Consider the following 16,083-nt stretch of genomic DNA (forward strand, 5'->3'; position numbering starts at 1 on the left):
GACTTAGAAGGGAAAGCTGGAAGGAGAATTTGATTTTTCTGATTGATTGATTGATTGATTGATTTGAGAGAGAGATAAGCAGAAAGGGAGGGAGAGAGAAAGGGAGAGAATCTCCAGCAGACTACATGCTGAGCACTGAGCCCAAAGCAAGGGTGTATCTCGCAACCCTGAGATTGTGACCTGAACTGAAACCAAGAGTCCAATGCTCACCTGACTGAGCCACCCAGGCACCCCAAGAGTTTAATTTTTATTAAGAATGATTACACAGTGGGATTACCTTTTAGTCATGTGTTAACTTAAAAGTACTAAACCCTTGTATGTAGCTGAGAACTAAGACTAATTTTTATGTGCAAGGATATTTAAGATGCATTTCTCATTCTTTGAAACTTGTATAAAACCTCAAGTCCCAGTGGAGGCTCTTTAAGGATGCCTGCTATTGCTTAGGTGTTTGGAACTCCTCCATGTCCAAGTAGGCTTCAGGCCCCTGTCCTGCCATTAACATTTTAGATGGCAAGGGAGGGCAAATGGGCCTTAGGTTTTCATACCCTGCTGCTAATCAGTGGCCCTTGAAGCTCTGAGGGTGCTCGGCTTCCAGCCTTTCCTTCCTGCATGTTGCTTCTTAGAGGCCCTCTCTTTAGCTGGGGTGCTTGAGAATCTTGCCCCACTTGGTGGGAGTTGGGTTCTTTCACCTGCCTTCTTCACCCATGACCAAAAAAGGTATAAATCATCCTTACTTGTGATGAACACTGCCATAGCTCTTTGTATCTGAAGTGACTGGTAGCAATAACTCCATTCTTTATTTTGCATCCTCAGACTTAGGAAAGAGACTTAGTTCCATCTCCTGATCAGCCCTCCTCACTCTAGCAAGGAGGGAAGAGTCGGGAGAGGCAGAGAAGAAAGGAGTGTGATAAATAGATAAATGCCAACAACTGTGCAAAGCGAAACTTGCAAGGAGCTATGAGGGAAAGAAAAGGACTGTGCTCTGAGCATGAAAAAGAGGCAGGGAATCTGATTAAGAAGATCCCACAGGCTTTCAAGAAGAGGTGGCACTTGAGATGGGCCTCAGAGGGTTTCCAGAAATACTCAGAAAGCAGAGGATGAAGAAGGCAGTTTAGGATAGGGCAGCAAGAGCAAAGGCAGCGAGTTGGGGCATCCTGGGACCTGTCTGGCAAATAATGCTGGAGAGGTTGGTGGTATTAGATTACGTAAGGTGTTATGCACCCAGGCGTGGAGGTTATAATTTAGGTATGGAATGTTTTCAAGGCTTTTGAGTTGAAGGAGTGTTAGCAAAGCTGCCCGGACATTTCATTTCTGTGCGTCTTTGGTTTAAGCCAAGATGACTTTTATCTCAGTGGTTCCCAAACTTTGGCATTAGAACCATATTGGGTGGAGACAGGTAAAAAAAAAATCCCAATAACCCAAGTCTCATTCCCAATTCAGTCAGAATGTTTGGGGGGTGGGATCCAGGCATCAGTGATTTTTCTCAAAAACCCAAAAAAAGTAATTTCACTGTGTAGCTAAGATTGGATACCACTACTATGTCCTGTTACTTCTTTTTCTCATATATGAATCCCCAAAGCACTAGGCCTTTTTTCCTAAATATTTTCTTGTCACACTGTTGCCTTAAAATATGATTTTTCTTGGGACCCCTGGGTGGCTCAGTCAGTTAAGCATTGGCCTTCAGCTCAGGTCATGATCTCTGGGTCCTGGGATCGAGCCCCATGTTGGGCTCCCTGCTCAGAGGGGAGTCTACTTCTCCCTGTCCCTCTGCCCCTCCCCCCAGCTCATTCTCTCTGTCTCTCTCTCTCCCCTCTCCCCCCTCCCTCTCCTTTTCCCCCCCCTCTCTCAATCTGTCCTCTCTCTCAAATACATAAATATTTTTAAAGGTATTATTTTTCTTGAACTTCTATAGCCAATGAGAACATAAATAAGTGCCTCCATTTGGTTCAATAGAATTGGAGTTTTATAGCATTTCATTTTGATGGAGAACAGACAAATTCATAATACAGGGATCCTTTGTAACTGACCACCATGGCTTTCCAAACTGGAACTGAGACGGACCTCCAAGTCTTCTGAGCAGCCCAAACCACTGAGTTCTGTCCAAACATGAAATTCAAGCATTTTAGCTGGAGTAGAGCTCATCTATGTGTCCATAAGAACCCAGACATCCAGGTTTCCTTGAGGATGTCACTCAGTCTGTCGATCTGTATAATGTTTCTAGAGTAATAACCTTAGAGATTAAGAAAATCAAAGTTTTCCTGCTATTTAAAAAGGAAATGGGTTTTGTAATACACCTGTATAAGGTTTCTATAAAATGAGTTATTTTTAAGCCCTTGAAGAGAAAACAGAATATTTCTGTTACCTGGACAATTCCTTGAGTTGGACAACCTTATTTTCTTATGGCATCAGAAAAATGAGATAAAATTTTGGATTCTTCGATGCCACCAAGGATCATTGCCCCAAAAAGTCTTAAAGCAGAGGTAGTTCTAAGATTTGAAATTCTTGGGTGCATTTTAGGCACCTCTAAAGTCATGACCCCACCACTTGACGTTGCAGCACTTGGTGCTTCATTCTGCCTTCCTGCAACTCTAAGGTTAGGTTGTAACAGGGATACATATTAACACTTCCCTGGGACTTTTAAAAAAAAAGACTCAACCATGTGACTCAGCAATTCCAGGCTCTACCAAGTATCTTCCCAAGAGAAATTAAAACATGTCCACACAAGACTTGCATGTGAATGTTCGTAACAGCATTATTCATTATAGCCCACCCACCCCCACCCCCAAAAAACCCACTGGAAACAATCCAGATGTCCATCAACAGATGAATGGAGGGATGCCTGGGTGGCTCAGCTGTTGAGTGTCAGCCTTCAGTTTAGGGCGTGATCCCAGGTCTGGGGATTGAATCCCGCGTTCGGCTCCCTGTGAGGAGTCTGCTTCTCCCTCTGCCTATGTCTCTGCCTTTCTCTCTGTGTCTCTCATGAATAAATAAATAAAATCTTTAAAAAACAAACAGATAAATGGATAAACTAAGTGTGGTACATGAAATACTATTCTACAATAATATAACAACATGAGTGAACCTCAGAAACATTCAGCTAACTGGGAAAAAAAGCCATGCACAAAAGGCTGCACATTGTATGATTCTATTAGTTTCTAGCAAAAGCAGAACTATGGAGATAGAAAGTAGATTGGTGAAGGCTGGGGGCAGGAGCAGAGATTGACCACCCTTGACAGGGAGGGAACTTTGACACCATGGAAATGTTCAGAAACTGCATGGGGGTGCTGGTGGGACAGCTGCAAAAATTTACTGAAGGTCATGGCACTGCATACTTAGGATGGGTACAGTTTTTGGTAGGTAAATTATACCTCAATTAAGCTATTTAGAAAACTCTCAAAAACATTTTCTGAGTTTCTGTTTGATACCTAGTGCCACTTGAATATAAATTCCTGCCTTTGCTGAACCCCAAGGTTGGTGTAAAATTGGATTTTGAGGAGACTGAACATGGTGTGAGCATCTGTGAAAAAGCCAAATCCTGTATCTGTTGTAGATTGCTAGAATGCGGAGACAGTCCCTGTGTGCTGGATTCTGATGCCCCCTAGAGACAGCCGGAAAGAGTCCATGCTTTTCCCTCTATGAAATGAAAGGGAATAATCAGTTGTGTATTTGCAAGGATTTTGTTTTTTGTTTTCCAGTTTGTCAGTAAGAGCTGAAAGTGTGGGGGAAATATCCCTTCCTATCCCCATCATCTGGACTCCCAGCCCTCAACCCCCTTTGCCCCCAGCCTGGGAGAAGCCAAATAAGTACGTTGCCTAGCATTGTTGCTTTAGTAAGTGATAGAGACTTCGCTCGGGCCCTGATCTTTGGATTCACAGATGTGATGCTCCAAACCCTGGCCCCAGGGTTGTCTTCTGTGCACCATGCAAATCCCTAGCACTTTGCTTTGCTTTGCTTTCATATCCTTACTGTCCTTCATCAGAGCAGGTGGAGAGGTGGGTGGTTGTTGATAACTCAGAGGTAACACAGCCCCAAGCCGGGAGCTATCAGTAAAATATCTCACCTGAGTGTGTAGTATGTACTAAGCATTCAGAATGTCAATACAGATAAAATACAGATATACTTAAGGAAATGATCGACTGCTTCCAACCTACTTCTGTTGGTCTATATTTTGTCAGGTGGGTCCCACCCAAGCACAAAAACAAACTTATTTTGCCATACTAAGAAGGCTGGTAGTCAGGATACCGATATCTATAAAACCCAGGCATCTGTGTATGCTACAGAAAAATAAACAACTTAATTTTTAAAAATATTCCTTGAATGTAAAGGCAGTAAGCTTAAAAACAATTAGGAAATGACATGTGCTGAGTAATTGACTTATATAGTCATTTTCTTAGGAAACAATGAAAAGGTGTGTGTGTGTGTGTGTGTGTGTGTGTGTGTAAAACATGCAGACAAGTCTCTGCCTTTTACCATCTCTTGTCACCCAGTCATGGAAGGGGAATTAGGGGAGAGCCAGGCCCAACCTAGGGATGGAAAAACAAGAGCAATATTGACAGACAGCTTATGAATAGCTTGGTTATTATTTTGATGAGGGTTTTATTTTTATTTTTCTGTCGCTCACAGAGGCTCCATAATGCCTGGGTTTTATTGATGTTGGTATCCTGGCTCCAGGCCTTCTCAGTGTTGTAAAAAATGTTTGTGTTTACTGTAAAAAAAATAATCTTGCTTTTCAAAGTGATTAATCACACACACAGAATTTCAGTGGGCCTGCCATTCATTTATCAAATTCCTGATTTATAATTCATGCTTCCTTCCATGGGGAGAAGCATGTTTTGTTCAGAAGGTATTTCCAGTGTGGTTTCTGTTCCCTGCCAGTGAAATTAGTTTACTAAAAAGAAGCCTCATCCTATGTTGAGACAGAAGTGTGACCTAGTTAATTGGCCTTTACTTCCAGCCTGGAGGTTTCTACACTAGCAAGGAGGTTTTGTCCCACGGGGCCAGCTGAGGATACAGGGAGCAGCAAGACACACTGGGGTTGGTATTGGCTCTTGAGAGCTGAAAAGTACTCATGGACAAGAATGGGCCTACATAGAGGCATCTGTTTCTAGCTGCAAACCCCACCTTCACTTGTATGACTATCTGGATCACCCAGCATTAGCTTCAGCCTGGCCCTGGGGAGTAGATGTGGGTGGTTCTAAGGGATAGCAGAGCTCACCTTGCCATGTCCCAGCGCTTCCCACCTGTACGCATGGCCTTGCACTGCATATCCCAAGACTGATCGATTTGGACAATGTCTTGTGTTCTGTTTCCAGTGAATATATGTCAGGGAATGAGTGACATTCCTAAGAAGAAGATAGTACTGACTTGGGGGTTTTTGCCACCTCGTTCAATGCCCTTGAATGTGTCGGGGGCCTCAGGGTGGGTTAGCAAGGAGCCTAACTTGATTTAAGAGATCCTACCTTTGGACTCACTTGGCTCACAGAACCCTGGAGGCAGAGCTCTTGCTCCCACCCCATGGATAGGGCCCAGTGCCTGTGGAGGGGTTAGGCTCAGGCTCAGATTGGACAGAGTCCACTGCACCTCTGTTGACTCCTCCCAGGCATTAAGGTCTTGGATTCCTAAAACGAACAGGAAGTTCACATGTTCGTACCCCTTACTGTCCTATGAGTGTGTGTTCATGCCCCCAGCCCCCAGGCCTATGAAGAAACTGGATGGCTACACAAAGTACTAAGGGAACTGCCTATGGCTACGTGACTCATTAATGGCATTTGTAGTCCTGGATCCTTGTCTCTGAACTCCCTCGTGAATGTGTCACAAGTCTGCTTTGGCAACATCATCAACCATAATTTTTGCTTCCTTCTTAATGAGACTCAAGCTGAGGATTGACTGGGCAGGTAAAGGTCCTGGTATGAGTATATGTGAGGAACCCCATCAGGTGTCTGCCCATGGACATAGCCTCCAGAGCACAGGAATGCTTTGGACTTCTGTCCTGGCTATCCTGGCTTTGGAAAGAGGGCTGGATCCTTTCTTCTCTGCAGTTTGTGTGTTGGATTGTTAAGTGGATCTTAGAAACAGCTCAAAGTGCTGCACCAATTCCTAGACTCAGTTCTGTATAAAGTGCTTGAATGAGCTCCAGAATTAACCCGAGGCTGGGGACCAGGAGGGGGAGAGAAAAGATTCAAGGTCCATGGGGAGCAGACCTCTAATCACTGAAGACTTGGATGGGCAGCATGGCACTGCCTACCTGGTTTCCCCAGGGACTTAAAGAAAGAGGGATACAGCCTGGATCTTTCTCTGGACCCCTAAGCTGTAGCTGTCTACTATCTCACCTCCCAGACAATGGATTTCTCTCTGGATGGCCAGAGATAGCTGTTGCTGATTCTGGCTGTCCTTCAACTTTCCTTCACTTGCAGGTGGAGCTGGTGCTTCTTTGTCCACCCCCTCAGGGCAGGACTCATATCTCACTTGGTCATGGTTGAACCTCCAACCGCTTGTTGGTGCTCAACACCTGTTATACAAGTGCTTCTCTGAGTGTGATCCCAGTACCAGCAGTGTCAGCCTCAGCTAGGTGCATGTCAGCAATGCAGATTCTTGGCCCACCCAGACCTACTAACAAGATAGTCTGGGAGTGGGGACCAGCACTCCAAAAACAAGTCTTATACAGGCTAACCTAATGTTGGTCACTGAGTTACTGTTGTCTGAATGGGTGGCCAAGGAGGACTGTCTTGGAGGGGGGCTGTTTCTCCTCCCCCACCTGGTCTAGAGGCTATGGCTGTAGCTTTTCAGGATGGGGTGGATCTGGAGGAGGGAGCAGCTCCCTGGGCTGGTCTATCACTGAGTGTGTCTCCCTGTCCCATTCTCTCTCCTAGCCCATCATATGCTGTTTATAGCACGGATGGGATTTACCCCCAAGGATAATGGCAGGCTTGCTACAGCAAATATGTAAGCTGTTCCGGTTGAGTAGTCGAGCATATCTGCTCTCCCGTGGACTGATTTCAAGTGCATTATACACACTCTTCTCAGAGAAAAATACCCAACGGCATTTCTCCGGAATGATTCCAGGTCTACCCTCCGGTGTGAGAAGCATTATTTGTGGGTAATAGAAGTCTGAAAATTAATTAGCATCTTATCGATTTCCCTCTGTTGTCCTTGAATCATATTGCTATTGTTAACAGTAACCATCTAGCCTGACAAACTGTTAATAACTAAATCTCTTATGGGCAGGAGCAGTGTGTTCTAGAGCCACATGTGGATGAGGACCTATGTGGGACAGCCAGCAGGCAGGAGGGAATGCTGGGAAAGGGCAGGGGTGCTCATGGTAATTTTTGTGCTTCTAGGAACTACTCCTTCTACGTCCTCGACAACCAGAACTTGCAGCAGCTTTGGGATTGGGACCACCGTAACCTGACCATCAAAGCTGGGAAAATGTATTTTGCTTTCAATCCCAAATTGTGCGTCTCCGAAATTTACCGCATGGAAGAAGTGACGGGGACCAAAGGACGCCAGAGCAAAGGAGACATAAATACCAGAAACAATGGAGAGCGAGCCTCCTGTGAGTGGACCCAATGGCCGTGATCAAGCAGACCCTCCTCCAATCTAGAATGGTGGCTCTACTTATAGGCCCCTCCTCGTGAAATGGGGAGGGGAACACAAGGCCTTACCCAGCACTCTGCTCCTGTGTGTGTCTCTTTGGACTCAGCAGTGGGGCAGATTTGTGACAGATTCATATTTGTAAATTATCTTTTGCAGGTGCAGAAGTGTGCTAAACATTTACAGATAGATTCCTACCCAGATTTTACCCACGTGCTCACGGAACACAGGGTTAAATGTCTTTTAATGCACAGGAGTACAGTAAGATTATTATTTCTTTGAGATTATTTTTCAAGGAAGAGCTGGTCCCCTCCTCCACTGCCAGGGAGCAAGCTCGACTCAGTCTCCCACAGTTTAGGGGGAAGTCTGAGGGCAGAGGGGACCTAGCTACAAGCCCAGCACAGTGGTCACGGGTTCCCTGTCTCCCTTGGCCTCCTCCTTGCTCCCACTCCAACACGGAAAAGATGGAGAGAGCCTATCTCCCTGAACTGATACTGCTTTATATATTTAGAACAACATAATTATAACCTTGCCATGGTTATATGACTTCTACCTTAAGGTCTCGTAGCTGAGATACAACAGTACATCTTTCATCTAACCCTGTATATCAAACTGCTTTTAAAAATGTTGTGGTTCTATTTGGCTGGATAGAGTTATAAAAGGAAATTGTCTTTCTGCCATTGGCTTTTAATAAGGGAAGGGTATTTGAAAAAAAAATAGAGTAATTTATATGATCAGAAGTGATTTGTGCACATGCGCATACACACAGGTACCCACACATGCAGGAGGGGAGGGCTTGGGAAACCATTAGCATTTGTTTGGTTAGTTTCCCTGGTGTCTGGATTTACCTGGTAGACACTCAGCTCTGGAAGAGCTTTTAGAGGGAAGAAGCCTGACACGAAGCTACGTGACATGTTGGCCACCAGTACCTTCTCCCCAAAGTGCCCACCCAGCCCATGCTGTCCCCCTGCTCCAACCGTAGCAGAGTTAGTGTGCCTGAGCATTTTCAGAAGTGTTTCCTACTCTGAGTCCTACTTCCTACAGCCGGTCTGACCTGTCAGATTGTGAATATGGTGGCCATTTATTTTCCTCTGAAAACAGAATCCCATTTTCTCTTTTAATAACACATTAGCAGGAACTACAGTTCTTTTCTAACCTGAGATCAGCACATTTTGCCCCACTGACTTCTTAGTTTTCACTGCCTTTAGCCTCTGTATGACCTGCTGAGTGTGTGTCAGGATTCAAGCAAATAGAGGAAGAAAAGGACAGTCCATTAGGGAGCTTTCAGGTCTCCATGAAGGTTGGGCAGTCAGCAATGCTGCCCTGGGTCTTGTGGTCCTTTGAATCTGGCCAGATGTACCAGACGGGGCCTGGGGTGAGTCCCTGCCATACCCCTCTAGCAACTTCCAGACAAAGCACAGGAGGCTTGGCCAAGTGGCATTGTTCTTGGCAATGCCTAATTCATTTTCCACTGTGTGTCAGCCTCAGCTGGAGGCCTTCAAGGAGCATCCTTGTCCTTCCAGGCTGATAACCAAGTTCAGATGGAGAAAAGTGCCCCCCCTGTGGCACACCTGGTCTGTTAGCCTGTCGTGGCTGGTTCCACAGAACCAGATGGACATCCACAACCACAGGACAGGTGCTATCACAGCACAGAAGATGCAGCCTAGCCTAGAGGCTAATCCTCACCTTCCCTGGTCCCCTGGGTAGCCCGTGTCTTAGGGATCAGCAGAAAGACCCAGTGCCTTGCTCAAGTAGGCAATCCTTTCCTGTCAAGATAGGAGTCATAGATTCAGGTCCTGGGTGACCAAGTGTGCTAAGACAAAGGGACAAGCTCCTTATGGCCCCGTGTGGTAAAGTGTCTGGGTCCTCAATGGAAATAAGAGAGCCAAACTGAGGAGTCCAGGGGGGGACTTAGCACGTACGGACAGCTTTGCAGATGAGGTTAAATAGCGCAGGGCAGGTGACGTGTAAGACATGTAGAGGAAGAGGACCTTGATCTTTGTCACAGATACTGCTTTATACTGCAGGTGAAAGCGACGTCCTGCACTTCACCTCTACGACCACATGGAAGAATCGCATCATCATCACGTGGCACCGTTACCGGCCCCCTGACTACAGGGACCTCATCAGCTTTACTGTCTACTACAAGGAAGCGTGAGTTTCTGTGCTCTGTGGTATCCTGTGGGTGGGGCTGTGGGTGGGGACGCCTGTGCTTCACCCTCAGTCCTCCCTCCCCAGCTGTCACAGGACATCTGTCACTGTGGTGACAACCACAACATCACAGTGTACAGTGTTAGCTTGAGGCCTTTCACTCTTTGTTTTCTTTTTCTTTTTTTGTTTTTTAAGATTTTATTTATTTATTAGAGAGAGAGAGAGAGCATAAGCAGGGGGGAGGGGCAGAGGGAGAGGGAGAAGCAGACTCCCCACTGAACAGAAAGCCCAATGCAGGGCTCCATCCCAGGACCCAGAGATCACGACCTGAGCTGAAGGCAGATGCTTAATTGACTGAGCCACCCAGGCACCTGAGGCCTTTCATTCTTCAGCGGGTCATTAGAAGGGTTTGAATAAAATAATTCCAAAAAGAAAAGCTTGTGTTTTAGAGAATTAGGTTAGTCCAGACATCCATAAAGTGGAATACAGAATGTGTCCACTAACCCCAAGAACTCTAGCTTCCCTAGGGGTGACCCCCAGACAATCTGTCATTTTATTCCTGTCCATAAGCTCTTCCCAAAACCTGCTCCTCTGCTCTAGGTTATGAGCCCTCTGAACCAGGGAAGGAAGAATGGAGGGAGACTGACCTTCATGTTTTTAACCTTTCATGATTTCTCCCAAAATCTGGGGGCTTTTCTTGTGCCTACAGGTGATATCCACCTGCCTCAGCAGGTCTCTCTCTTCCTTTCTTTGCCTCCTTATCCATGTGGTTCCCCCAGTCTCATTAACCACCCTCCTTAACCAGCTCCAATTGTGATTCTGTAGGTCTCTTTCCAAAGTGGTTGGCTTCCCCAGAGCTAGAACCAGAGCCACCAATGGCAGTATCTGGTCCCCTTGCCCCTGCCATAGCCAGGACCCTGGGAAGGGTCATAGGAGTAAAAAAAAGCAGATCTCAGGATTATTGGGTGCTCAGTGTGTTTCTGTGTGGGAGTCATTCATGGTCTTCTGTTATGATGACAGGGAGGGCCATGTTAATATCTGTTTCAGAAGCCAGCGGCTAGGGTCTGTCTGACCCTTTCATCTGATTGATGGAGAACCCCTACCTGCCCAAGAATGTGTGCAAAATATTCTCTCTTTGATGCTTCCACCAGTGCTTTGGCATTTTCACCTGGTAATCTCACCAAGGAGTCAGTGTTAGTTTCAGAGACAATCTGGAAGCTAAATACTTGAATATCATAAAATACTTAAGCAATCACAATTGTTTGCGAGCCATTGAGATTTTGAAAGCTCTATGTTGGAAGCTGTTCTTCTGTAGTAAAAGTCCTTTCTCCCCAAAAGTTTTATTCTTCCTCAGTAGCTAATGTTTGCATTAAATTATTATGCTTATTTTGTTCTTAATGGTGAAAAATGCCACAATTGGAAAAGAGAAAAATAGCATTTGCTTGTATGCTTAAGGAGCTGAGTTTTCAATCCCAGCAACAATTAGAATTTATTTTTCTTGAGGCAGAGTATGCAGTTCTACAGTGTGTTTGTAAATGTGGTGAAACCTGGGGTCCCGTTGCTTAATTTTATCCTTCTGTACAAATCTAATTGACCATGTATTTCTAATTCCCATTATAGAAAGTGTGACGGGACGCCTGGGTGGCTCAGCAATTGAGTGTTTGCCTTTGACTTGGGCATGATCCTGGGGTCTGGGATCAAGTCCCACATTGGGCTCCTGCAGAGAGCCTGCTTCTCCCTCTGCTTATGTCTCTGCCTCTTTCTCTCTGTGTCTCATGAGTACATAAATAAAATATTTTTTTAAAAATAGAAAGTGTGATGTGCTTGGCCCTTGGGAAAGGTTTCTGAGGGTTTTGATGTCAGAGACCTAAAACTTTCTCTGAGTTTCACCCACTGTCTTGCAGACCTTTTAAAAACGTTACGGAGTATGATGGGCAGGATGCCTGTGGCTCCAACAGCTGGAATATGGTAGATGTGGACCTCCCTCCCAACAAGGACGTTGAGCCTGGCATTTTACTGCACGGACTGAAGCCCTGGACGCAGTATGCGGTTTATGTCAAGGCGGTGACCCTCACCATGGTGGAGAATGACCACATCCGTGGGGCTAAGAGTGAAATCTTGTACATTCGCACCAATGCTTCAGGTATCTGCACACCGCCCATCCCATATTCAAGCTCACCATGCTTGCTTATGACAAGTGTAGGCAGAGGGCCAGCAACACATGTGCCTGTTGTTTCTCTTGAACCTGGACCAGTCTGCTTTTTATGTATCTTTCTTACCAATAACTAATGCTCTGTCATACTATTTTTCTCAGTCCCAATACCCTGGGCTCTCCTGGGCCATTTTCTGACCCATCTCCTATCATCTGTCTGCCCTGCACCAGTGAGCCCAGGTCCTCCAGGAGGCTGGGGTGGTTTTTTTCGGAGGACCCCTCCAGGATACAGCCCCCTGTTTTATTTTCATAGCTGAACCTCCAGGAACTGAAAACATGCTAAGTTCGTGTCCCATTTACCTCATGTGGCTACTTGGTTTTCCATCTTCATTCTGTAGGGACCGGGTCCCACGAAGGTAGACAGAATTTGGAAATGTCAGACAGAGTATGTATGTTGTGGACATTCCAGATATTCACTGGTAAAAGTGTTCCTCTTTCTGTCTCTGTCTTCATTTTCTAAACCACCTCATTTTTCTCAACCCCAGAGTCTGGAACTAATGAAAGCAAACGTTTCTGTGTATTAGCTAAGTATATGAAAACCAGCTTAGAGGTAGGAAAATCCACATCATTTCTAAAGACAATGATAAATATCCTTGGATGATAGGGGTTTTTAAAGAATACCCTTAAGGTAGCACAAAACAAGTTTAAATGGTGGAGAGGGTAAAGAAAAAGTGTTTATGGGGAAAACCTTTGGCTCCTGCATGCCTGCTTCTTCCTCCCTTCCTCCATCTCAGGGATCCCATAAGTGGTCACAATCATGTCACAGATCCTAAAGTGTTTATAGAAGTAAATCTGGCACAGGCTTCTGATCCTGGATGTGGGTAGTATAGCAGAGGCTCAAAGGCAACAAAACAAGTTATGCTTCCTAAGGTTTGGAAGTAAATTATTGTTGCCAGCTCAGGAAAAATACGAATCTTTCCTTTTTATGACAAATTCTTTTCTTTCTTTTTTTTTTTTTTTCTTTTTTTTTAAGATCCATTCAGGGGCACCTGGGTGGCTCAGTGGTTGAGTGTCTGCCTTTGGCTCAGGTTGTGATCCCAAGGTCCTGGGATTAAGTCCCATATCAGGCTCCATGCTGGAAGCCTGCTTCTTCCTCTGCCTGTGTCTCTGCCTCTCTCTTTGTGTCTCTCAGGAATAAATAAATAAAGTCTTTAAAAATAATAAAATAAAGATTAATTCATTTACTTTAGAGAGAGAGTGAGCTGAGGGAGAGGGACAGAGAGGGAGAGAGAGAGTCCTCAAGCAGACTCCCCACCAAACAGAGCCCAATGTGGGGCTCGATCTCAGGATCCTGAGACCATGACCTGAGCTAAAATCCAGAGTCAGCTGCCCAACTGACTAAGCCACTCAAGTGCCCCTTATTATATGATGAATTCTTAAACCCATTTCCCTTCCCCAAAGATGGAAAACTAAGCACCATACAAATTGGGCCAGTTCCCTACATTTTGGCCCCTGTCCTTTCAAGTGGCAGAAAGAGAGGAAGGCCCAGTAAGTCCTCTGCTTCAGCTTTTTTGTGATACTTAGACTTGAAACATCGAGGGGTACGCTATTTATTCTTGAGATATTGACTTTGGAAATCTGAAAGTGGCCGAGCATCCCGTGGTTGTTTTTCCTGAAAAATCTGGCATTAGTCACAACTTCTTCCTAAAGCATCACTCCAAACAGGTGTTCAGAATCTTGTGTATGATATTATGGGCCTTAAAGTACCCTCAAGCTCTTTGCCCTTTGAAATTTTAAAAGTGGCTTGGATGGCCATGTTGTGTAAGTGATCTACAGTAAAGAGGTCTCTTTACTCTTTACTTTGGAAAACCCATGAAAATCAGTGTTTTCTTGTGAACCCAAGGAAAATACGATTTCGCTGGTCCTGAGATGTGATTGCCCTTTATACATAAGGCAGCTCTGGGTTTGGGTTTGGGAGGCAGTAGTACATAAAACTTGACCAGATTATTATGCTTTATCTGTAAATCAGTATTCTTTGGCTGCTAACAGAGTCTATTGCTTGCAGCCAAGGCTCTGTGTATGCTTGGGTTTGTGGACTGCTTTTCCTAGTCCTGCCTCATTCATTCTGTGAATGAATGAGGGGATCATGACCTGAGCCAAAGGCAGATGCTCAACCACTGAACCACCTAAGTGCCCCTAAATTAATACGATTTCAAAGAAAGATTTACTTGTCATCTCATGGATCTATGTTCACTGTGTCCTCACCCAGGTCATGCCTGTGGCTTCTTGTTGGTTTGCTATGACTACCTGCCAGCCTGGGTTTTGGGTTCATTCCATGTTCTGAAATGTCCTCTGTTGCTCTCTCCAGTTCCTTCCATTCCCCTGGATGTTCTTTCTGCATCAAACTCCTCTTCTCAGCTCATTGTGAAGTGGAACCCACCCTCTCTGCCCAACGGTAACCTCAGTTACTACATCGTGAGGTGGCAGCGGCAGCCCCAGGACAGTTACCTTTACCGCCACAACTACTGCTCCAAAGGTGAGTGGGAGGGATAGAAGCGAGGGGGCTTGGGACCAAACCCCAGCATCCGAATGGATCCAGGCCCCAATGTAACATGCGGCCCCTTGTCAGAACTCGGCTACATTCTCCACTGAGTGTGCTGGTGGCGACCCCTTTTCCTCCCCAGCACATACAACCTATTGATTTCTATTCCTGCTGGGCTTGTCTTTCCTGAGTAGATAAAATCCCCATCAGGAAGTATGCTGATGGCACTATCGATGTCGAAGAGGTGACAGAGAATCCCAAGACCGAAGTATGTGGTGGAGAGAAGGGGCCTTGCTGTGCCTGCCCCAAAACTGAGGCCGAGAAGCAGGCTGAGAAGGAGGAGGCCGAGTACCGCAAAGTGTTCGAGAATTTCCTGCACAACTCCATCTTCGTGCCCAGGTACCACTGCCATTTGAGAACATCTCCAGGCTGCTAGTCCTCAGGCAGGTTCCGTTGCTTTGTCCCCACTCAGGGGGGTTTATAGGTCAGCAGCCTCCTGGCAGAACCTATGGCCATCAGGGGAAGGACCAACAAAACAAGGTATCAGCTTGGTTGAGTGAGGTAGGGGCTGTGGAAGCCGGTTAGCCCTGACGGAGGGGCCGCCCCAGCCACACAGCCTCCCGCAGAGGCAGGTGGGCTCTCAGCTGTGGGGACAGGTAAGTGAAACTTGGAGAGGCTCACACCCTCAGACACCAGTGAATGGAGGGCCCTTTCTGTCCATCGCACCACTCTTCCCTGCTGCCTCTCAAAGCCAGGCTGAGAAGTGAAGCCAGAGTGAGTTTTGTAAGTGCCCCAACCTCCAAGCACAACCAGGTGCCACAGGCATCCCTGACACACACGTTTGAGGAGCAGCGTAGAGGACAGCCTTTCAGGGTAAAGCGGTCTCTGTCCCCAGGAATCCATCTGCTCCCCTGCCCCAGTCCCCGTTTCCACTAAGTGAGGACAAAAATGGAGGAAGGTAAATATGCAAAGCCGCACTATTCACAGTAGCCAAAGCTGGGAGCAACCCACGTGTCCATCAGTAGATGAATGGATAGGCAAAATATGATCTATCCACGCAATGGAATATTACCCAACCATGGAAAGGAATGAGATTCTGACAAGGGGCACAACTTGGATGGACCTTGAAAACATTATGCTAAGTGAAAGAAGCCAGACACAAAAGGAGCAGATATTATAGGATTCCACACATATGAGGCATCTACCAGAGGCCAATTTGTGACAGAAGGTGCATTCGAGGTTTCCAGGGGCTAGGGGGCTGGGAGGGAGAAACGGGGAGTTTGGCTTTAACGAGTCTAAGAGCTTCTGTTTGAGGCAATGAAAGATTTTGGAAACAGTGATGATGGTGATTACATCATGAATATAATCAATGCCACTGAATTATACACTTGAAAATGGCCAAAATGGCAAGATGTGGGTATTTTTTTTATTCAAAAATTTTATTTTACCACAATAAGAAATGGTTTAAAAAAAACATGGAGGGGAGTCCAGCAGGGTAGCCCTGCAATGTCTGGGGAAGGAGATGGAAACAGAGTGGTGGTCCTTGTTTCCTTTTTCCTCCTGAAAGATTATAGTGTGGCGTTTACAAACAGCCTCTTGCCTGAAACGTGAGCGGAGGAACTGGACTCTGTTGCATCTACATGCTGCT

The 16,083-nt window shown here is 45.8% G+C and overlaps 1 protein-coding gene across 3 annotated transcripts in view; it reads left to right on the top strand.

Annotated features, from left to right (window-relative positions):
• Nucleotides 1–16,083, top strand: part of IGF1R (insulin like growth factor 1 receptor) — a 302,025-nt gene that overhangs the window by 240,175 nt on the left and 45,767 nt on the right. For 2 of the 3 annotated variants that reach the window (XM_038532717.1, XM_038532718.1), the window contains exons 6-11: nucleotides 3,696–3,803; nucleotides 7,338–7,552; nucleotides 9,618–9,744; nucleotides 11,646–11,884; nucleotides 14,262–14,429; nucleotides 14,630–14,834. In XM_038532717.1, coding sequence (XP_038388645.1) covers nucleotides 3,696–3,803; nucleotides 7,338–7,552; nucleotides 9,618–9,744; nucleotides 11,646–11,884; nucleotides 14,262–14,429; nucleotides 14,630–14,834 — 1,062 coding nt within the window. The remainder of the gene's footprint in view (nucleotides 1–3,695; nucleotides 3,804–7,337; nucleotides 7,553–9,617; nucleotides 9,745–11,645; nucleotides 11,885–14,261; nucleotides 14,430–14,629; nucleotides 14,835–16,083) is intronic. The other variant, XM_038532719.1, reaches the window with a different exon arrangement.

The sequence above is a fragment of the Canis lupus genome, chromosome 3 (assembly GCF_011100685.1).
Source record: "Canis lupus familiaris isolate Mischka breed German Shepherd chromosome 3, alternate assembly UU_Cfam_GSD_1.0, whole genome shotgun sequence".
Classification (NCBI taxonomy): domain Eukaryota; kingdom Metazoa; phylum Chordata; class Mammalia; order Carnivora; family Canidae; genus Canis; species Canis lupus.